Genomic DNA, 24,539 nt, shown 5'->3' with positions numbered 1-24,539 from the left:
TGAGCTCGAGTAAATACTAGCTGGTTATATTGATAGCCTTACAATTACAGTCACCATTTCAAAACCTCAATACCTCCAAGAACGTCGGTCAATCTTGGTGGTAGCACTTTTTGTCATGACTTCCCGAAAGGATCAACAAGCCGAAGTCAAAGTTGGAAAATAGCCAGTAACCTTAGAGTCGTAGACTGAACGATCTCCTAACGAGAAGAAATATCTGTACTGGATTGAAAAATCTGAAGAAAAATCACACTAATCCCAAAAATCAAGATGTTATTCAGTTTAGAAGTTGCTTTAGCAATGTAAATAAAACAAATAAAAAACAATTTAATTCGTAACAACAAAGTGCTGTCCTAATTATTCGTCAGTTACACAACAATATCATTCAATGGATATACTCACTAAGATGGATCGAAGATATTACTCTGTAGGCAAACAATATGAAATATTGCCTGTCGTTGCGTTAACAAGCTCTCTACCAACTAACCAGAAATATCTTTGAGTACATGACCCTCTTTGACTTACGCCATTTGTCCGAATTATCATTGGCTGTACAAATTTTGCTCCCTCCCACTCCGTCGCCTTAAAAAATGGCAACATTCAAAGCTTCCGCAATATCAAACTCAATGGTATTATGGCTATTAAAATCAAATGCTACAATATAGAAAAAGCGACCCATTTTTGTCGAAACTGGTCCTCGCTTTTATGGGGCGCTCGATGCGTTTAAACCAAGTCATAGAACTTGCTGACGATCTGATCAGCCACCCACCCCCCAATCAAAACAAATAATAATTTCATGCTTTCTAGAAGATACCAATTCCCGATCTTGATAACACCAGGCCCAATTTAGATTAGGTTGGATCATAAAATAGAAATGCAGCGTACATAGTCTTCCGGCACTTGTTTATATCTTGCACCTCAGCCTCGATCGGGCCCAAGTTCTCGCCTTTATTTTCCCACATGTCTACCGCTTTAGAACTTTACTAAACTCAGCGATCAGTTTGGTTGCGTTATTCGAATTGTGTGAAAGTGCTCTGGGATCGTGGAGGGGTTCATAGTGAAATTCCGAGTCAACGTGGGGATGATTATTGCAAATTGTGTTGAAGAAAGCTCCAACGTTGGGTTCCCATCAAATAACCCAAATCCCATTCATTAAATATAATAAACAGCCAATGGTTATAATAGCGGTCAATTTAGCTCCAATTAAACTCGAATCAGAAGGAATTGTGGTCCCAAATGTTGATAGTAATAATCATAAATTAGAATGTCGCTAAATCTTTCAACCAAAGCGACGAGAACAGAAGAGGAGACATCTTCAGCCCCAATAACTACGAGAATACCAGTTTCGGTGACGATTAGTCCAATGCGGGTGAGTCGAGAGTGAATGAATGGCGGGAAATTGAACGTTTTACGTAGATCCTAAGCGTAAATAAAAGCTAATTTAAAAATAAATACGAGCTTGAGAAAACATACATTCGGGCAGTTTCTTGTAGTTCTTTCCGCTCGTGTAAACTCTCTCCGCGATTGTTTGTTTGTTGAAAACGCTCTTCGTTCAGATCAGACGACGCGCTTAGCTTTTTTTGCGGTTATTAGGTTTCTGCGGCCACAAAGATACGCTTTCTGAAAGAAAAGATTGCGCAAAGAAGTCTCCATGTGTCTTGCGTCTTCAGTTTTTGAGTTCTAGTGCAAACTAGAGTGTAATGAATCATTTAATTGCAGCTGATTCTTATCAACTAGTTCGCCATAATTTGCTTTTTATGAATCTTTCCAATTGACTCAACTAAGTTCGTTCAACCGCGCATTGCATAGCTGAGCAATTGGTGGCAATAAATTGTTGGCTGCAAGTACTTTGTCGACTAATTGAAGTTATGATCCAAGCTTGGCTACTGGATGTGTCAAAGAGGATCTAGGGCATCAAACTGTCGGTCCAGCTGGGGAGGCAAAAGAGATGCTAGTATGAATGAAAGGGCAATGGATCCACCGCTGCGTTCCAGCCCTAGATCAGCACTCTCAGTAATTTCTGCAGTCGTAAGTGATAGTGTTAATTTTCTCGCCACATATGGGATATTTGATTGGTCAACAGTGAAAGAAATCAGTTTGCATTAAACGTCTGCTCCATAACCTTTTCGAAGACTTAAATCTCGTCATTTTTATCTAGTTGCAAACTGAGACATAAAGAAAGTTTCATTATTCTCAGTTAGGGCGTAGTCCTTAGCCAAATGGAGTAGGTTTTCCCAAAAAGTAACTAACACGATTATATGAGCCATTACAATTGCCTCTCCCTACTTTTCTGATTCGATTCTGATTTAAATGGGTTATAGTGGGTGAATTAAGATAATTTGCTATCTACCAGGCTGTTCAATAAGTTCTGTGGTTCGATAAGAAAAACACAATTTAATGGTTTGAAATACACTTTATTATTCAGTATAGTCTCCGTGAGCATCAATACACTTGTTCCAACGAGATTCCAATTTATGAACTCCATCCCTGAAGTGAGAATCTGGCAGGGCTGAAAAATACGGTTCCACAGCTGTTATGACCTCATCATTTGATGAAAAAAGGTTTCCCCGCATGATTTTTTTAGGTTTGGAAACAGATGGAAGTCGCTAGGGACCAAATCTGGTGAATACGCTGGATGCTCCAATAATTCGAACTTGAATTCATGGATTTTATCCCTTGTCAAAATGCTCTTGTGACACGGTGCATTGTCCTGATGAAAAGGATTTTTTTTCTCCTGCAAACTTAGTCTTTTTTCATGAACTTTTTCTCACAGCTGGTCTAAAAGGTTACAATAATATTCAGAATTTATTGTTTCACCAGTTTGCAAGTAATCCACAGACAAAATTCCTTTCGCATTCCAAAAAAACGGATGCTAACACCTTGTTAGGCGATTTCTGGACGAACTCGTTTCGGAGATGAAGAACCAGGTTCACTCCACTCTTTAGCCTCTTGTTTTGATTCAGGATTATGGCGATAGACCCAAGCCTCATTCATAGTGACGAATCGACCCACAAAATCTACTTTATCCTTTCGAGAATGCCCTAGTAGTTGCTGAGAAAATCGAATTCGAATGTGCTTTTGTTCCATTGCTAGCGAATGCGGCACCCATTGTACACACAGCTTTCCGAAACCCAATATTTTAGTTAAAATATTGCTTACACTCCCTTATGAGATGCCTAGGGCTTCTACTAAATTTTTTTCAGTCACTCGACGATTTTCCAATACGATATCCTTCATTTTTTCTACGATTTCTGGTGTTGTTGCTGTTTTTGGACGTCCTTCACGTGGATCATTTTCAAGGCTTGTACGACCACGTTCAAATTCAGCAACCCAACTTTCTACTGTACTAATCGAAGGCGAAGAATCCTTATACACTTTCGACACCTGGTCATAAATTTCCTTTGCTTTTAAATCTCCCAAAAATAAAAATTCAATCATTGCGCGATACTTGATTTTTTCCGTTGTAAAAAAATACTAGGGCCAGTTGGCTTGTAAACAAAGAATGAATCGACAGACACGTTCATAATATGAGTGTACCAACATAACAAAAAAAAAATATGGCTAGTAGCAACGCCCTCTCCTATCGAATCGCAAAACTTATTCAAGATACTAGTATCACGCTTAGAATTTCTTTCTTCAAAATGTAGACGGTGCGACATTTGGATTGCCCGTCGCGCTCGTTTCCCGAGTTCGAATATGGGTTCAGTCATGATTTGTGTTCGTTTATTTACTCGACCTCTTGCTGCGCATGATATTAAAGTGAAACTGAAACACTGTCTCATTCAAAATTCATCATCATCAACGACGTAACAGCGAGTATCCGGTTTAGACCTGCCTTAGTAAGGAACTCCAGGCATCCCGGCTTTGCGCTGAGGTCCAACAATTCGATATTCCTAAAAGTTGGCTGGCATCCCGGCCAATGCCATCACTCCAGTTCAGGCAGGGTTTCTTTTTGTACTATATATATATATTATCTTTATAAACTCTCCGGGCTCGATCATCTTCCTCCATACGAATTGAATGATCCGCAAACGGCGATCTATTTTGTCTCGGATTTTATCTATAACTAGGCGGTCGTGGTACCGCTCATAGATTTCACCCTCTTGTAGGGGCCCAAAAATTCTTCAAAGGACTCTTCTTTCGAACGCGGGCACGAGATACCAATTTTTCTTACTTGGAGCCCAGGCCTCCGAAGAAGACATGAGGACTGGGAAGATCTTTGTCTTGTACAGTAAGAGCTTTGACTCTATGGTGAGACGTTTCGGGTGGAACAGTTTTTGCAAGCTATGTTTGTAGCCAACAATCGTCGTAGCTGGTATCGGTTGTGATTTTCTGCTCTAGATTGCCCAAATTAACAACGGTCTCAAAGATGTAGTCTCCTATATTTATTGCTCTCATTTGGCCAATATGATTTGATGCTGTTACCTCTTTGCTTTATGGTGCTGACGTTGCCACCATGTACTTCATCTTGTCTTCAGTAATTTGCAGCCCAAGATCTCGTGCCGCCTGCTCAATCTAACTAATATCTTTATTCCAACAGTTTTTCATCGTTTGCCGCAAGGAGAAAATCCGATCTGTTGCCTGAAGGCTCTTTGGTACGAGCCCTTTTTATGTATGGGACAGATAATGCCTCGTTGCTTATTTGTCAGGCATTGATTTGCTGTCCCACCTGTTGAACATCAGTTGATGAACTGCTTGACGCAGTCTGTTGCTATTGGTAGTTTTGTGCAAGCTATGAAAGCATATCGCCTCAATACGGGCTCCGTTCCCACTTGGCTATTTAAATCTCCAAGTACGATTTTGATATCATTCTTACATGCTTCGAGGGTTCGGTCTACTGACTTTGCAGCCCCCCCCCCTTGTTCCACGTTAATAAGGCTTACAGTTCGAGTGCATAACCGTTTGCTTATAATTTCAAGGTAGTTTTTATATCCCTCCGATAACAAACGATTTCATTTTTAGCTGATTAAGAAACCTATTCCGAGCACATGATTTATCTAATGGCACTATAATATACGATGTAGTGGACCTTCTCCAGGGAACCGGTCCCTGTCCAGTGAATATTTTATCTAACGCTGCTGCATCAGCCCTATATTGGGACAGGCTATCGACAGCTTCTTGGCAATTCCTTGTCTGTACAGGGAGCAAACGTGCCATGAGAAATGCCTAAATCATTCGTCCATTTTCCTTAGAATTGAGGACCTTTTTATTGTCGGAGGTGTGCCAGTTTTTTTGCCAGTCACATAGCATGAAATTAGTGTGCATGCTGCAAAATAGCATTGCTGACGGTGAAGACAGAAGGTGCGAAGCTGTCTTGACTGACGAAAGCAAAACATTCATTTTCTTTTCACCTGGTCGCAACTTACGGCCAAAAGGTGATCCGCTTTTCATTTTTTGATAAGCTAGGCTACGCAGACCCTAATGGCTAGGAAACTCCCGACTCTGGAGTTTCAATCGTAGGTGGCTGGCTGAAAATCGCAGAATCTACTAGACGTAGGGAAATCAACGTTGAAGGCTCTGCTGAATCAAAATATCTCGGTATCAGGCCGGCCGAAACAACGATGGCTTGATACGCTCGATGGTGATTTGAAAGCCTCGCGAATGCATCCACATCAGACCGGCGTAGTCGGTGGTGCATGCCCATAGGACTGAGGTGAATCATTATCCTGATGCGACGAAGCTTTTATACGAACCACAAAGCACTGGAGGGTCTAACCTCCAATAGAGAAAAGAGCTCACCTGAGGTCAGACAGGTTGTGCCGAAGAGCATTTCTATCGAAAAAGACTGGGAGTCTTTTAGGGCTATTCAGAATCCGAGAAATGAGTTAAGCCATATGGCGTATCGCTAACATATAAGTGCAGCTTTGAGTTTCAATTGAAATGCTTGATCATGCCGTTTGATGAAGGATGATATAATATATACGGATCCGGTTGACGCCGAGCAGCTAGTGTGTGTAACGAACGTGATAATTGGCAAGGCGCGAGTGTGAGGCTCGTACTACTTTCTTCCAATGACAACTTTTAGAAGAAGGACGATGACGATACCTGGTCGTAAACGTATAGGCAATTCCTTACGGGTGCGGGAGAGTCGATATTTGCCATCGCTGGCTCCCCAGCCTTTGTTGAAGTTTCATGGTTTTGCATTTTTGTCCGTGTGTAACATGAGCCTGGTGATCATTCTAAGTTGATCGACGAGAAGTTGGAGCGGCTTCTTTTGCCCTGAGCTTGGATCATCCTCACTTTTGCTGCTGCTTGAACAGGCAGGTTGCCCGGCTCTCGATCAATTGTTTGGGCAGTGAAATCAGCTGCACCATCCTAAGCCGTAATGCTGTTAACTTCTAGCTGCATGCGCGTCATCTACTGGGTCTGTCATTGTAAAACGCGGATGGCATCTACCGACAACTGAGAGGCGAGCTCTTCTGTGATCGTTTCCTGCTCAGCGAAGCTGGATGGCTTAAGGCAAGGGTCATTAGGTTTTTACAGATCAGCCGATGATAACACCGTTGCAGATATCTTTATTTTCTGATTAGCTACGCAGTTTGCAATCTTTTCGTCCGTCGGATTTTAAATTCAACGATTTGTTCTGAAATTTTGTGTCAAACTGCAGAAATCAACAAACCTCCCACCGTTGTCGTTACGGCCGCCAAGACTGTGCTTTCCGATCGCACGAGAATCCTGTCAGAAGCCGGCCTCCAGGGCTTTGCGGTCGCCGTCAGAAAACAATTTAACACCGGCGTCACGTCTCCTACCACTTGGCTTTCCAAAGTACAAAAGCAAAGGCAAGAGGGAGAGGAGTATTCACCAGAGTCCCATCCTCTTATTTTGCTTAAGGCCAGAATGTCGAGCTTATATCGTAGAAATTCTCGCTCGAGTTCGAGAAAGCTACCATTTTGGGGACCCTCGATATCGTTGTTGAGGAACGTGACCACATTTCAGGAACCGATCATAATCAATATGTGTGAGGGGGTTCCTATTCGAAAAAATTAGATTTCAGGAAATGCTTTGCATTTTATCTCCTGCAACAAGTCTAGGATGATCTGAAGTTGCAGAGGTCTTCAGGCACCTCTATTCGCCGGTGGCCTTATGGCATTTGTGATTGTAACAATGTGACTGGTGAAGTAGTGAGATGGCTGTCTTGTACAGAGAGCATCTGTCCTTGAAATCTTGCAATAAATCCCAGCAATATTGTCGAAGCTGTGACGATTTTCATGATGTGTGGACTGATGGGGCTGCTTTAGATGTGTACCGATAATGACTGATTGAAGCGGAGACGTAAATCTGGCCTGGGGTTCGGCGAGTTGGATGGCTTCTTTATTGGTCGCATGCCTTAGACTTGATCCGACCTCGTTACTACTGCTCGTTAGCTGGGATGTTGGCCTGACTTTCGATCGACTGATTACAAGGCACTGTGCAAGGGTAGACGAGTTCAGCTCAAACTGGAACCTTTTTTCTCGCCTTTCATTTATGTTTGACGTATCCCTCATTTTCCTCGATAAAAAAATAATAAAGTTGCTGGTCATCCGGGAATCAAAACATAGTCTCGGCTTCTTTTGATCTGTCGTAATTTTAAAAATGTACTCAATGATCCTTTGAAACAATTTGGCCTACACACTGCTCGCCATCTCAGGTGATAGTGTGTCACTAGTGTTAGCTCTAAATCACTATTGACCACCTCACTGAAGGGCTTCCGCGATTGCTTAATGAAGCAGCTCGGTTTCCATAATCTTAGAAAATCGTACTCCTTTCTCTAAAATCTCCTACTGGAATTTGTTACGTTTAACCGCAGTTGATGTATTTACTCACAACCGCCTCTATTCCTAGCGAACTTCCCCAGAATATGAGTAGGCTTCTGATATTGGCTCTTGAAAAGGACTCCATTATGTTTTTTTTTTTAGGTTTCTGGTTGCCACAAGTGATGTTCTAAACTGTGTTAGCTTTACGGGATGCCGATGACTTCGACTACCCCCACTTTGACGACATTGATTTGCGAACTGGAAGCCAGAAGACAATCCGTTTTCCATATCACTATCTGGGGTCCAAAGTCATCGCTTTTAATACTGAGGTGCTGAGATTGGTGTCCGCCGCGCTGTGATTGACGGCCACTTCCTCCTAATTAGTGGCGCGCAGCTCACCCTCCAGATCTTCCCTATCCAAAATTTTTGTTTTGTATTTACATTTTTAAGGTAGAGTCTACACCTGATCCCATGTGTACGTCGGGGATTCCGCCCCAGCCAGCTCATTCACCAAGGTAAAGGCCTTAATTGTTCAGTTTCTGTATACTCGAGATCGAGCTTCTCCTTAGCTATGCAGTCCTCGACGTGTGCTGTTCACTTTTTGCTTGTTTCGATACCTTTTGCGGGGGAAGGAGACTAGTCTGTTGTGCTTCAGTCTATTCATTTGAGAGTTTCATTTGCCCCTAGCACATGAACAGCATGTAAGTGAAACTTTCCTTACTCCTAGCCCAGCCCAACACATTCTTCATCTGAGAGAAGACCGCGTGAGGAATTGTGCGTTGATGTGAGGTCAACCTGAAGTCTAGCAGATTGCTGCCCGTAGCTTTTGTTCCACTTACATTAATTACTACATTTCTCGTTAGTTTTCCTTCCTGAATACTTAGGGCTGACTCTGAAGATCTGAGCCGGCTGACTCTGCTGCTCTGCTCTCACAATAGCAATCATGATCTTAGACATGAAAACGGCGCACTACAGCGCAGACTCCTCCGAACGGCCTTTGGTACCTACCTAACTTGGCACAGCAACCTATCGAGCAAATGACGGAAACCTCTGTGTGAAGATAAATTGTAGTTTTTGGTTTTGAGAACGTTTTTATTGACGAGTTCAACTTGCCTAATTTTGTTTACAACTCGCAGGTCAACGCGCTATAGAAATAGTTAAAGTGCCTCATTCTCAGATCCTCAGCAGTGAAGGTTTTTTAACTGCATTTCTTGTAAATCCTCCCTCCCTTGCAATTTTTTTGTCATTACCCTTTGATAATTTTAAGTTTTTTTATTTTTCAGGAATTGGAGAATGAGCGAAAACTCCTTCAAGAAAAAATGACGGAGCAGGTGGTACGAATTTCAACTCTTCAATCGAAACTAGAGGAGCAGCGACTTCGTGCCGAAGAGCTGAATCGTCAAGGAACCTCTGGCTTTGCCGCGCGAATTCATGATCTTCAAAGTGAAGTCTACAATCTTAAAGAAACGCTTTCCGCTCGTGATAAACAAATCGCAAATTTGAAGAACCAGCTAGAGGAATCTGTCGCCATAATTAATCGCCAAGAGGCGGAGCTGGCTGTTACGATTCAAGGCGGTTCGGGACGAGTCACTCAGTTGGAAGCAGAGCTCAAAGTAAAAGCTGAAGAAATTAAGCAACTTAAGGAAAAGATGAAGAAAGAGATGATTAACAAGTTGGCTCTCCCGGATTTGATGGAAACAATGCTGGCAGACAAAAATGAAGAAATTGATCATTTGAAGGAGCAACTGGATAAGAAGGAAAAGGAGCTGCAAGGCATTTTGAATATTAATTTAGAGCAGAATGAAAATAGTTCCAAAGAGAAGGAAAAATCGATTGAGCAAGGGGATGGAAGCAAGGGCAGTGGAAGAACCTTGAGCGATATAGTTTCCATATCTGAGTTCGATGAGCCTGACGTGATAAGGAGAGCAATGACCCACTTGGATACACCTCTTGAATTGCCTCAGTCGTCTTTCCCGGAAAAGACTATGGTAAGCTACATTTTTGTCTATTTTTACACTTAACCTTTTGAATTTATATTACTACCAATTGCATGCATGACTAGGTCCTTATCGGAGATGTATGTGTTTTTGCTATTAAGGTGACTTCACCCTAAATTTACATCCTCCCATTACTTATCCTCATTTATTCAATACAGGAATCATCCAAACGTGTCTCAGCCAATCTCACCGAAAAACCGTCTGGCGATATGACCATGTTTGACCTCCCAGCAACATCCAATGCCATGCGCACCTTCGACCATCCCAACTTTTTCATGGCCACATCAACATCGTCAAAAATGGGCAACAACACTACACCCTCATTCGTTCCGCGTCAAATAAACTTTTCAGAGTTCGCTGATGATACCAAAATGAAAGAGTCAACTCCGCAGATAATTGAAGTCACTGGCGCGGAAGGCGAGGAAGTTGAAAGCTTGCGAAAACTTCTCAAATCTACAGAGGATAAGGCTGAGAGCTTGAAAATGTCTTTAGAAGCGATCGAAAGTGAGAAATCTGCTGAAATCGGTCGTTTGAAGGTGGAGTTAGAAACTAAGACAAAGATGTATGAAGAGCTGGTGAAAGAAAAGAATGAGCTAGAGCAGAAGCTGGTGGGTTATGCCCAGTTGGAAGTGGAGCTGAAAGCAAAGTCTGCTCTGATAGAAGAACTCAAACAGCAAATAGATGAACACAAGTCGAAGGTAAGTTCGCTTGAAAAACTTGTCGAGGAGAAGACTTCTGAAATTGCCGAACTGAAGACAACACTTGCCCGTAAGACTGATAATGCCACAGATTCGAATGAGAAAATTCTGGACCTAAATCACCAAATTGAGCTACTAAATAAACAAATGAAACAAAAGGACGAGATTTTATCAAAATGCGAGAAAAACATTTTGAATTACCAACAGAATGAGAAGATTCATTCGGATCGTGTTGCCGAGATTGAAGATGCTAAAGGGGCGATCCAGGCCGAACTCGATTTGGTAAGAGCAGAGCTATCAGAAAAAGTTCTTCTCTATCAAAAGGCAGTCCTAGATCTCGAGTCTTACTCATCCCAGTTCGAAAGACTTGAGCAAGATCTTGCTGTGAAAGAAAAACGTCTTAAGGATATAGAAGCTGGTGTCGGTTCAGCCGATGAGATCAATGAGCTTCGTCAGAAAATTCAAGAACTTGATCAACATAATGCTGCCCTTGAATCAGAACTGGAACGTCTTCGATCTCAAAGCGGTGACTCGAAGCCATATTCTCTAGACGAGATAGCTGAAAAAGTGGAGAAAGAACTGAATTATTCTGCTCAACTGGACTCAAATATTCTCAAGGCCATTGAAAGTGAAGAAGAAAACAATTTAAATGTTCATACGAAATCTAATGGGAGTCAGGCTGCTGATAATAATTTGACAAGTCAGTTAGAAGCACTCAAGGCTCAGCTAGAGAAAGAGCATCAAAAGTCAACTCTCCTTCAACAGCAACTGAATGAAGTTAGGGCGCAAACGCAGGACATTCAGAAGCAAGATGCAGACATAATTGAGGCCATGAGGCTCCGGCTCGAGGAAGCAATCGATAAGGAAACTGAATTGCATAAGATCCTCGACGAAGAGCGAGAGAAATGTGAACGCTTAACCAATCAATTGACCGTTCTACAAAGGACTGAGGCCCGCAAATCAAGCTTACTGAAAACTCCGCCCGATTCGCCAAGGAAGGCTGCCCGGGCGGCGGAAGATGCTGAAGCTATCGAACGACTAAAAGAAGAACTCAAGCTCATTAACTCCCAAAACGAAAGAGAACGCGAACGCGTGAACGATCTCCAGAAAGTCCTTGAGCGCGAAAAAAATCGCTTCGAGAAAGAACTTATCGATCGGGCTGAATACAGTGAAAAGCTCAAAAAAGAAATGGATAAACTTAAACATGACAAAGACTTGGCTGATGAGGAAGTAGAACATTTGCAAGAACGTCTAACATCCGCCACCCGCGAAATTGAAAGTCTTGAAGCGAGGATTTCGACCCTCCAAGAAGCAGAGACAAGACGAGCATATCGCCGAGGAAAGGAACGTGCCGAAACCACTCAAAATGCCATCGAAATGCAGGAGATCCGTAACAAAATCGTTCAATTGGAAAGCGAACGTGACCATCTAAATGAAGTAATTAAATTGCTCAGAGAAGATGTAGAGCGAGGAGCGCAACGTGAAGCTAAATTGGCTGGAGCACTGGCGAACGCTGGCAACGATAATTCCATTCCTGAACAATTCATGCAGAAACTAAAGGAGATGAATTATTTGCTGAGCGAAAATGCCAAAGAGAATCGACAAATGGCTGAGACTTTACAATATCTCACGGATGAAAGAAAAATGTTGCAGCGAAAATGTGAGGAGTTGGAATCAACTTGCCAAACGGGAGCATTGGCAGCAACAACCCTATCTGAAATGGAAGAACGTGCCAATCATTTGTTCGGAAAATATCTACGAGTCGAGAGTCACCGGAAGGCGTTAGTGCACCAGAAGAGGTATTTGATGATTGTTCTGCAAACTTATCAGGAGAATGAAGCAAAAGCCTTGAGTATGCTGAACGGTGGGGAGCCGCGTCGAAAGAAACGTAGATCGTTCAAGTAAGTTGATTTTTCTGCAGGAAGGAGTCTATTTTCGTTATATTCAATTTGACTTTTTTCTACAGATCTGTAGCCCTAATTGTGATCGCTATTGAACGGATGAAATTCATTGTCCGGAGGTGGCATACTGGTAAAATTGTAGTATCGAAGTCCATTTTCAACATGGCCACGCAGAAGTAAGTGGACAACCTTTCTTATCAAAACTATTTTATGAAAAATGTATTTAAATTTTTTTTTTGTATCTCTCGTTGATTATGTAGACGTCTCACATCTGCGTCTGCTAGTGGCAATGCTAGCAATAGCACTCGTGCCGGCAAACACATCCTCACTTCTCTCTCGCCGCCATGTCGCGACCAGCCCCAGCTTAATCGTCAAACCTTCGCCAGTTTGGCTATAAGACCGCCCTTACAGGCGCCTAGTTTAATTTCAGAATACACCGACAAATCCGATTGGACAAATCGATGGAGGCAAACTTAGGCTGTAAAATTTTAGTAGCTTTTAGGGCGAATAGGTTTTTAATCCACAGGGCATTACGTTCTCTTTCGTAGAATCTGTACAGTATTGAGTTTCCTTTTTTATACCATGATTTTAGTTGTAGGAGTATTTGTTATCAAGTTGCCATTTTAGTCAATGAGTTAAGATCCTGAGAATGGTTTCGTGTAGAATAGAATTGATAGTTTTTTCTGGATCTGCATTTTTTTCTGAAGGTCGTGTCTAGGATCAGAGGTCGTAGGAGTCCGGTTTTCATTGATTTGGTCTCGCAATAGCAGCGAGAGCAATCAATACAGGACTTTCCCGAGTCTGTTCCGCACTCGCCATCAACCTAGTCAAAAATTTCGTCAGCTTTAATCGTGTTGGATCTCCTTCACCAATTTTGAAATGAGATTGCAACATGTCTCCTTATGCCTTACATCATGTTTGGTACAAATCAATATCAACGTAGTGAAAATCGAGTAATTACAATTAACAAAATTGTGCCTTAACACATGTAATGGACGCTTGGATTTTACTTTCTTATTCTGGAGATCATTTTCTCAGAATATACTGCAACAAATCAAACTATTTTATACGTGGATCGTTGGAGTTCCCTTAGTGTAATGTAGATGTATTTTTTAAGAATCTTTGATCTATTGACTCTGAATAAACTTTTATAGATTTAGAGATGGTAAGCATGACGATAGGACATGAGTTTGCTTTTAAATCGCTGGGGGGCTTTCCTCAGCTGTATCTTACTTTAGTACTGACTGTTAAGTTTCTATTCTGTAAGCACCAATGTTAGGGTTAAGTGAGATTCCCATTTTTAGTGAAGTGAAGATATTGCGTCCTTTATTAGTAAGACGGTCGCTTTAAGTCATAATTGTATTTTGTTCCAAATGGTTGTAATTCCCAAATTATTTCAGATCGTTTTATTTGTTTGTTATTCTAAGTTCCCGCATTTTTTCACTGATAAGTTCATGACAATAAAATATTTCATCTTAAAAACTGTCTTTGTGCTCCCCTACCCAAATGCAACTTGTGTCATTTGTTTTAACTTATGTCGCCGATATTGAAACTTACTTTAGAATGGGTCGAAAACGTTGGGAATAACAAAATGTTAAACCGTCAAAAGGTAAAACCTAAACTAGCAAAAATTTTTTAGGCTTTACCTTCTGACGGTTCAGCATTTTGTTATTCCCCAAGATGTGTCAATAATCAGCAGCACGCAGGATAAAATCACGAAATCATCAACTCCAGCGCAACGAAAATTTTATCCGACTTCTCGTAAATGGAAACAAAATGAGTTAAAGGCATCACGACTACATCTAGGCCAGGCCTCTTATAAAATAAAATGGCGGAACCGGACAAAGACTAGAGAAAAAGAAAAATATTCAAAATAGTTCAAATAGACTTCGAAGCAAAAGATCTCCTGAATCATGTCGTGTTCGAATATACAGAAATTTCAAAATGTGACTTGCCAAAAAGACTATCAAATGATAATAAGGATCACAGCGCGACACCGTGATCTGCAGCGGAGAATTTGTGGCCACGGCTTCAAGACGGGAGCGGGATTTTATACGTCTTTTTCGGGATTAATTTCATCAATTAATGCATTCTATAGTGTGCAATTATCTTCAATTTCACCGCATATTGCACATTATTGAATGCATTCGAGCGACTTGATCGTGAAAGAGGGGAATGATCTGGAAACATGAACTCTAGAACTTTAACGGGACCGGCTGATCGAGAGACAGCTGATAAGCATTGGAGAACGTCAGTTTTTCGTAAAAGAGTTCACCGATGGACGGCTGATAAGAACCGGGAAGCGGCGATGGACTTGAGGAGTGTTGGCTTCACAGTATCATTGACCGATTGTAGAGATTGTATTTAATATTTACGCGACTCCGTCCTCAATGAATATCTTGGGAATCTTATCGCTCGATTCGGTAATCGAATAACCCGCGAGTAGCGCGTGCATGAACCGAATTTCAAGAAAATTAACGTATTTTCCTTTGGCATTGTGACTGCAGTGTTGAACGTAAGTTCTCGCCGTTCATCAGAACAACTGTCGCCTTTCCCTGCTGTGTATGTGAGCTCCGTCGACTGCGAAGAAATTTTATGGTTGAAAGGCCTATTATGCTGAAAGCACCGCAATTTTAGTAAACAGAAAACTTAGCCACAAATTGGACAAAAAGTGTGCGCAACAAGTACAAGGGTCATCAAGCGACTTTCCCACAGTTATGGCACCTAAGAATCCTCAAAGTAAGTGGACTGAAATTCGTGCAATGCGAATAAAGGGTAATATACGATGAATTTGAATTGAGAGATACCGAGGACTGGATTTTGAGTGACTGTGGAGGCTGCCACTGCGCCTCGGAAAAGTCTCCAATTCAAAATGTTTACGCAAAAATGTCGGTGAAGAATGTTTCGGGAGTGTGGAAATTAAGATTGTCGGTTGATCATGCTGGAGCAAAAAGAACCGTCAAACAGCAGATTTTTTTTCGGATTCAGAAAGTGTTTCGGTCTTTCTTTGCGGGCAAATTCGTTTATTTAACTTGTCTCCGTCCTCCCCCCTGGGTGAATTGGATTGTGCCCGTTAGAGCAACTGTCGCGAATTTCCGCCAAACTAGAATCAACTAGTTTGGCGCTAATTCTTCCGCTGAACAATTTCGTACAAATTTATCGTTTCTTCGAGTGCGGTCAGCGGAAAGTGGCCGACCGTTTAGATAGTGATTTATATGCAAATGAGTTAGATGAAAAGCTTACCTCAAAGCCTGAGCTCTATTCGATTACGCTCAATACAGACCGGAATTACTTATCAGCTCTTTACTTACGGAAGGAAGACGCGATCCATTCTTCGCACTTTTGGGATTGTGCAAAAATACACTTTGCCGCAAAATTGTCAGGAATTCCTTCCATGTTCTCAATTTCAATCGGAAGATCAAGATATTTCTTATGTTCACTGAATTTTCACTGTAGGAATATATCCGATAGTCACGCAGAGCTATGAGTGTGCAATCGTGAGTTTTCTGAATTGTCTTATTTTTTAATAATTTTATTTTTGTTATTTTATTATTTATTTAATTATATTTATACCTGTCGATCGAGCACGTGTCGATCAACCGCTCCGATGGAGCTTCAGTATTTGCGGGCGGATCTTCACGGTCAATTTTGCCAACTTTTTAGGTTTTTGGGATAGCTCTTCAATCTAGGTCATCCTCGTGCACTCAGGATGGTCGTTTGACCATCATTCATCCCCTTACAACACATTTAAGCAGCTGATTTCAAACCGATTAATGGGTGAATCTGCTTAATCCGCTTCAAGGTGAAGTTTGTCAATATGTGGTGTATCAAGTGCCATGCATCAACGAAGAACAAAGATTATGTCATTAAAGACGAATTCTACACTGGACAGAATTTTTGACAGGCTGTCCTCCAATGGGGAGACTTCAACGCTAAAATTGGCAATGAACTATTCCATAGAGGCACAACAGGAGGGCATAGCTTCCATATTTTTTTTTTTTTGGGAGTAGGGTAGGTGAATGCGTTTACGCACAGAGTTTTGAACTCCCGCAACCGCACGCTGTCGGACTACCAATTAAACACCTCCCTGTCATCAGAGAACTAGCTTGGAATCGTTTGACACATTACGTCGGGCTAGCCCTCCCGCTCTCCCTGCTTTGGGAGCCTTCAAGTCAGGGAATTCCTTTCATCAGCGAGAGGGGAGGGGAGAGGAAGGGAGGTGTCAGTTCGGGGAACCCCTGACCATCCGATCCCTCCGCCGGTCGAGTTCAATCTTCTTCGGAATAAGAAGGGCCCGAACATAATGCGCAATACGAAGCGCTCTTCAGCATCTCTCTGACAATGTTGTCTGGAGAGAGCTCCCCTGTATCTGCATAAAGCTGCTGACAAAAGTCGTCCTACCTCTCGCAAGAGAAAAAGGTCGACGTGGTTTCCATCCTCCTTTGGCCATCTAGCGTCTCATAGAGCAGGGAGCGGTCTTTCAGATAATCCATCAATATCCGCATGAGATAGCTTAGTACGTGAAATGAGTTTTCCAATGTGCCTAGCATATCTGTCCATCTTACGCAATTGAAGGCATTTCTGACATCAAGCGTTATGAGAAGCACTATCCGTTGAGATTGGCGGCTGCGTGCCTCGTCTCTATGAACCGCATCTATGACCTCCATAACAGCATCCACTGTGGATCACCTTGTTCTGAACCCAAACTGCCTTGCGGATAATTCTCCGGCAGCGCGGATGGCTTCAGCGAATCTACTCCTGATGAGCTTTTCGAGCACTTTTCCGAACGTGTAAAGAATACAACGCGGTCGGTATGCAGACAGGAGCTCCAGGTCTCCTTTACCCTTACTGATTAACATGAGTCTGAGCAAGCGTTGAATACTTCACGCAGCAATTCTGGCGGTTAGCGGAACACCAGTTTGTAAACTTCCGCCGGGATGCCATCAGGGCCTGGCGCCTTTCATAGTGAACCGCTTCTTCGAGCTCTCTCATTGTGAAAAGAGGCCAATCCTCCACGCTTTCCGCGCTATTTACGTCACCCCGTACAGGGTGTCTGGGGAACAATGCCCCCACAATGCGTATGCAGGGCCTCCGCAGAGCCCCGATTTTCCGGGTGACAAGCTTATAGCCAAGTCCCTACGGGTCCTCATTTACCTCGTTAACAAGGTTCTGCCAGCCGCGAGCTTTGCTTTTATTTATAGCGCTGCGGATTCTCGTTTTTGTTGATCTATATTGTGCGTTTGTGGCACATGCCTCCTCGTTGGCGTGCAAACGATATGCCAAACAGCGGAGCTTATAACACTCCCTCCGTAGGTCGGCAATTTCTGCCGTCCACCAGAACTTAGAAGGCTTGTCGCGCCTGGGGCCCCTCCAGGACATGGAAGCCTCACACTCCATCGTTATCAGGCGTCAGCTGCGACACTACTACCCCCGGAGCGCCCTGCAGCGCAGCCCTGCCTGCTCCAAGAGCTTCGGCGAACTTTCCGATGTTCACCCTGGCGTTTCCGTTTCCCTCTGGAGTCTGACTGAGGCATGCCCCATTCAAGAGCCCTGGCATTAAAATCACCGCCTACCAGGATTCGTCTCTACGTGATCGAAACGGTGTTCTCCAGAGCATCAAGCCGGCGCCGAAAGTTTGGCCTCTTCTCGTTCGGCGTCAGGTAAACGCTAAAAAACGTTATCCCTAAACACCGGATCCAGACAAACCTGTTCCACCGGTCTTCGGCAAGAACACGAAATCGAACGTCGATGGCAGTGGTGCCCGACAAGTCGAGATGCCATGAGGACGGGTCCTTATTCCGGTATTGCTCGCTAATCAGCACTAGATCAGCGTTTACTTCTGCAGCGAACTGTACTAACAACTGGTGAACGGTTGCACTCCGGTGCATGTTAATTTGTAAAATGCGGATCGTGCCGTTTCCACCCTGGCCCTCTCCAAATCCGCCCTGAAGATCGGACACCGTCCCGAGCCAGGAGCGTGTGCGACGCTCTCACCAGACGCGCCACGATCCCTGCAGAGAACGTAACTCTCGCTTTCATTGCAGGTCTTCGCTTGAAGACCCACTTGGCCGCATCTCCGGCATGCTGTCCTCCTGTCCGGTCCCTTGCAAGCTAGCTGCTGACGTGTGTCCATAGTCCAGACACCTGTAGCACTTGGTGGAGACTATCCGCATCCTGCATACTACCCATCCGATTTTGATTCTCACGTTGCTAAGGAGTTAGCCTCCGTCATGAAACAAACGATAATGGCCAAAGACTCGTTGACTTAAACTCCACTTGCTTCCCACTAGACAGGCAGACACTCAATCAAATCAACCACGTCCTCGTTGAAGAAGGAGCTGCCTCCTTACTTGCCTCTGTTTGCTCTACGCTGATGACCTTAAGCTTTTTTCCGCTATATCGTTGTATATGGACTGTGTCTATCTTCAATCAAACCTAGACATTCTAGTTCGCTGATGCACTGCCAATGTTTTAGCGCTAAAAGTCAGAAAGTGCCACTCAGTGTGCTACTAGCATAAATCCCCACCCACTTCCTTTCCTACTCTCTCAACGAACATTTCTTATCATATCAGAACTCCACCAAAGACCTCAGAGTCACTTTTGACAATAAGCTCTGCTTCGACATCCACTGCCTCGAAGTCACCGATGGAGCAGCAAAATTGTCGGGATGTATACTTTGCTCCTCCTCTGATTTTGACTCCCTCTAAACCTCCTTAATTACTACTGCTCCGTGATCTGGTCACCCTCCTGTAACTGTGATTGTCTTGCCCTTGAAAAGCTGCAATGTAAATTCACCCGTTCCCTCTTCTTTAAGAAAAATTTTCCTAATGTGGACTACCCCTCCTGCCTCCGCTTTCGGACTCTGCTCATCCTACATCATAGAACCTGTATAGTCTATGTATATTTTTTCAACTTTCTTTAAGTCTGTTGAACTACACGCCTCTAACGACATCTGCCGGCCTGCATTTTATAATATTCGCAGCGCAGACATTTTCAACGTGTCCTTCGCAGAGCTCGAAATATATTTCCATTCCCCGATTCCTAGCGTCAAAGTGGCTTACAGGTCCCCAATCAAGGCACATTTCGCTGCACTACCCCATGCTGGTCCTGAGGAGTGTAGTGACGAAATATGGGGAAAATTAGGGATGGTATCCAGAGTGCAGTTAAACACATCCTTGAGCATGTAGAACGGAAGAATTGTAACGAATGGTCCAATGATGCCTGGAAGTAATTAACAAGAAAAACGAAGCTTATTGACTAGTAATAAAAGACGAATCCAACCCATGAACTAAGGTGATACGTTAAGAAGATCTCCAGACGAAAACAACGAGTGTTTAATAACAACGTCTCAAGACTTGACGACAGCTTGAAAAAAACGTCGTACGAGTGGATAGGTTTTCATACCGCAAACTACCTTCTGTAGAGATCAAAATGGCAATATCATCAGCGACGTGACTCAAATAAAAGCTATGGATTCGCTATTTTCAGGATCTCTCCAACCCAACGTGGACACATTTCGAACCCTGCCTCACACCGGAGAACCAGTGCGCACTTCACCGACTTTGTACGAAGTAGAGGCTGCTTTGTTTAAATTAAAATTACATAAAAATCCCGGAATTGATAGCATTCTAGCCGAGTCCTTAAAAGAAAGAGGAACAGAATTCACCAGTTGAATGACAAACTAATCAGCAGAATCTGGACAACCGAACAAATACCTGATGACTGGAGGAATTGTGAAATATTAGCACGCTTGACCAAACATAATGGATCCACGACCGACAGCATGTTAGAGTGGGCAGGGAACTTTCGGATGGGCTTAATGCTTTAATAACAACTGAAAAAATTGATACTAATGGTAAACGAGAACAATTTTCCCTAAGAATTCATATCAGAACATTCATCCTCAGTCTCAGGGGACATATCTATTTCATATACAAAAGCACAATTAAGTAATCTCGTCCTTTAAAAATAGTTTTTAATATACTTTGAAGAAAATACCAAACACTTGATTGTTGGGAATTTGCCTTGGGATCATGACCATGGAGTAAATGGTAATGGAATAAGTGGTCATGTTGAATTTCTAAAAGTTACCGGAGCATCAATTCCATTTCCAGTGAACAATTAGTTATTCTTTCCTCCTATTGAGATCCAATTAAAATATCAACTAAGCGGATGTTATAATTGATCCCCAAAGTGGAATATAAAGCAAGCCTGCTTTGCGTCTCACACACTTCTCTGACGAAAAGCGAGCTTATACATTTCCAAACATGTTTCCTAATTCTAACCAGACACGAAATGTTCCTTCCGGTTTTGCTGGAGGTAGGGGTAACTACGCGTCAACTTTCCGTGGGAGCCGAGGAATATTTTCTTCATCTTTTCGCGGAGGTCGAGGAGTCCATTCTTCCACTTTTCGCGGTGGTCGAGGAGTCCATTCTTCCACTTTTCACGGTGGTCGGGGAGTGCATTCTTCCACATTTCGCGGTGGTCGAGGAGACTCTTCTTCAAGATATCGTGGAAGTTTTCTCCGTGGGACAGCGAGTGGAGCTTATCGAGGGGGAATTGTACCGATGAACAACGGCGCTAGTTTAAACAATGCAGTGGGACGCACAGGTAAACGTCCCTTTGCAGCATTAGGCTCTCCGGACGAGAGCGACACTTCCCCACTAGTTACGCTGCAGAAAAACTGTACGATAGAGCTGCGTCGGATTCCGCGATGGCTTAACACCGTCGCTCAGTTGGATAGTTATTTTTCAAAGTATGGCAAAGTGATGAGTATCCGTATTGCCTATCAAGCTGATCCTGAGGCGGCAACTGTAACTTTCGAGGATGACATTGTGGCCAGCGTTGCCTATAAAAGTATTGTAGAGAAAGGTTCCTGGTGTAGCCCGCATAACCCTAATACTTCCGGAAATCCGAACAAGCAAAGAAAGTATTGCAGTACGAAACATGTATATCGTCATATGGAGCTCGATAAGATAGAAGATATCCTGAAGCGAAAACGGGAGCTTTTACAAGGGTATTTGGAACAATTGAAAATGGTGACAGGATTGGCAGCTAAATCCGACGCTGTGGAGACTGATCATGAACAAAAACTGGATTTAGTTAAGCAATTGACAGCATCCATTGAATCAATGCATGAAGAAATTGCGCTGGATGAAGTGCAGGTGGCGACAAAAATGTTTTACGAGATGCCCATCGACAAGGCGATCTCTACAATTTCAGATGACGAGGCGAAACCACAACCAATTGATTTTCCAGCCGTTCCCCCATTGACGGAAAGCTGGAATGTCACTACTTCGAAAGTAACTTTGGGATCAGTATCAGTACCATTCAAAAACGCGGTCGTTGATCGCTCGGAAGCGATTCCAGCGTTAACCGAGGATGAGACATTAACGTCAATTAATATACGTAACGATTCATCAGGCACACCTGATCATCAGCCGGAATCTTCGGAGTTCAAACGTGATAGCGACGTTGGAGTGGCAGATACTGGTTCAAATAATAAGGCACCAGATTTGGGTAATGAAATTGAAGATCCTCCGATTATTGAGATATCAGACGACGATGATTGCCTTGAGTTTGACTACGAATATCCCGAATTGCTATAGATGCTTACTTGTGATGCAATAAAACTCAACATGAAACTTACTGTGTCCATTTATATTTCATATTTTGTTCTGTGTTAAATAAATCCATTTTCAACATGCAAATACTTACTTTTGAAAGATATTGCCTGGAAATTTGAGCTGACAGGTCTTAGGCTTCTTCTTGATTGATCATTTCAATTTCGCTGTTACTTCGTCTGTTGGCTACCTATACCATGAGTGGTGGTTTCCTTTTTCCTTCTGTGTGTTCGTGGATTTTTCTAAACAACCCATCTGGTAGCTTTTTTGGGTTACTCCAGCTTTTGTGGTGAAGTCTGGAGGTTCTGCTCTATGAACTACAGCCGTCCTCACTGCTGACCCTTGCAATTCCGTTGGGCACTCAGGGACTTCGTGTACTTTCCTTTAAAGTACTCTCCCCCGGATAGGTAGGCTCATGTCAAACCTTTTACCACCTTTTAGTTTGACCAGTTTCTTAAGAAGTTCGCTTGCTAAGTCGTTTAGCACATTGAGTGCATTTTTTTAGCGTTTCGGTGACCAGGGCTCATTTGCAACCTTGAAATATCCAAATTCCTTGAACAACAAACTAAATTTTTAGACGATCTCATCCCTGGCAATTTATCAACCGATCCAGACATCCTGCTTAAAGTTGCTCATCACGAGTATCTCCCTAACGCTTTCCTTTCCGCATAGAACCATGGAATCGCAATAGGTTGCCTGGTCCCAAAAAGCCGTTGAGGCCATTGAACCTACCAAGCAACAGCTGTCAGACGAAACACTTTTGAGATTCCCTCAACAGGATCCATTCCTGGGAGTTCGCCAGAAGGTGGATTAAACTGGGCAGTCATTGAGTTTCTTCTTGAAGTACATGAATTCTGCTCAACAGAACGCGTATCTGAGCATAAAATAAAATAACAGTTCCTTATAGGCTGCAGTCACACTCCAAATACACGTAGAACGTCTATAGCGAATCCTCCGGAAAGAGAGCTTTGCTTTCCAGTATTCGGACAAAGAACCGCCTAGTCTTTAACAAATATTTCTGGCCGTAAATGAGAATGCATCGTATGCCGCCCTGGTCCTATTTCCTGCTTTTCGGTTTGTTTGACCTCCGTACAACTGCTCGTGAAGATAGTGTTGCTAGCAGCTGGTTTACGTGGGGAGCTACGACTCCCTGGCTACCTGGTCCTCGACGAGAGAAACGATCTTGAAGAACGTTAGAAGCAAGTTCAAGACATTACTGGGAGGAAGTGTGAGGACTGCGCCCGTTTTGACTTCCACCGCCACATGGCATAGTAATGCTCTTAGGCCACCTATTTGTGGTAGTATTCTCGTTGTTAGTGCTCTTGTGTTATATACCTTACTGCGCGCACACATGTAAATTTAGTTCCTGGTCGATTGTTTGTGTTTCATCTTGCATCTGACCAACTGTCTATCAGATCAACGGCACGTTGCATATTTCTGCACACCGCTTTAAAATCCCGATCAACAGCAACCACAATCACGTTATCAACAAAAGCTTGATCGTGTATTGGCAAATATTGCAGTTCGCATAGTAGTGGGTCGATCACCATGCTCCACAGAAGTGGCAATAGCGCTGGTAAGCATGTTGGTTTTCATTTAGTGCGACCTAAGCACCTTTCCGCGAATGCGAAGTTCAAGCAGTCTCTTCAAATCTTTCAGCAAGAATGATGTCAAGCTGTATTGCCTGAGGTGCCTGAATAGTCATCTTTCCCAGGCTTAGGTATGAAGACTATCTTAACTTTCTAACTAACCAAAAAACCAAGACATGCTTGAAAAATATTTCTTAGCTATAGGTGCTCCATACCCTCCTTTAAAATTGCTGGATAGATGCCATCCATGCCAGGTGCTTTGAAGTGTTCACAGTATGGTAGCTCTCAACGGAGTATTCCAGTTGACCTTGCAAAATGTGGCTCTTGCACAAGAAAATTGTAGGGGTGTCTGGTTTCCCTTCCATTCGTCTGTTCCGTTAATGATGTAGGATTAGGATTTTTACTATTTAGTCCCTTCGCCAGGCTTCGCGACCCTCCATACGGAGGTTTCGCAACTGTATGCACCATTCTACGTGGGCAGACTGAATCCCGCTTCTTAGTGCCTGAAGTTCCCTTCTGCTGAGTTTTCTCTTCCGGTTACGGGTTGGCTGTAGTACCACCGGCCGTAGTCGGATTTCCTGTTTCTCCTTAGCTGAGAGCTGTCATACTTCCGCTGGCTTCACAGACATGCTATTCGCTTAAACGCTCCCCACATCCTTTTCCTATTCTATTATTGCACAAACCCTTTCACTACTGACCTCTTTCCAAGACCTGGGTGTAATATTCGACGAAAAACTTCGTTTGACTTTCTACTTCGTTGACATCATCAGTAGAGCTTCCAAAATGTCAGGTTTTACGCTTCTCTTCCGACTGTGTAGTCTGGTCATCCTTTCGTATCCGTGGCTGTCGCGCTCTTTTACAAAATACAAAATACACAATTTCGCACCCTCAATCTCCCTTTTCTATGGTAGCGCCGTATCTTCCTTGATATATGTACTCCTTTCAAACTCTGCAATTGCCTGATATACTGCTCTGCCAACTCGGATATAACTTTCCGCACC

The 24,539-nt window shown here is 43.1% G+C and overlaps 1 protein-coding gene across 1 annotated transcript in view; it reads left to right on the top strand.

Annotated features, from left to right (window-relative positions):
* The window catches only part of LOC119650208 (golgin subfamily B member 1-like), a 124,517-nt gene extending 110,715 nt beyond the window's left edge, over positions 1-13,802 (top strand). Inside the window, 5 exon segments of the mRNA XM_038052774.1 lie at positions 9,014-9,718; positions 9,793-9,828; positions 9,886-12,326; positions 12,392-12,502; positions 12,587-13,802. Of these exon segments, the coding sequence (XP_037908702.1) occupies positions 9,014-9,718; positions 9,793-9,828; positions 9,886-12,326; positions 12,392-12,502; positions 12,587-12,803 (3,510 nt within the window). The 3' untranslated portion in view covers positions 12,804-13,802.
* The last annotated feature ends 10,737 nt before the right edge of the window (positions 13,803-24,539 follow it).

Source organism: Hermetia illucens, chromosome 2 (assembly GCF_905115235.1).
Source record: "Hermetia illucens chromosome 2, iHerIll2.2.curated.20191125, whole genome shotgun sequence".
In the NCBI taxonomy this organism is placed as follows: domain Eukaryota; kingdom Metazoa; phylum Arthropoda; class Insecta; order Diptera; family Stratiomyidae; genus Hermetia; species Hermetia illucens.
Note: the sequence above shows the minus strand (reverse complement) of the source record. Positions and strands in the feature narration are given on the sequence as shown.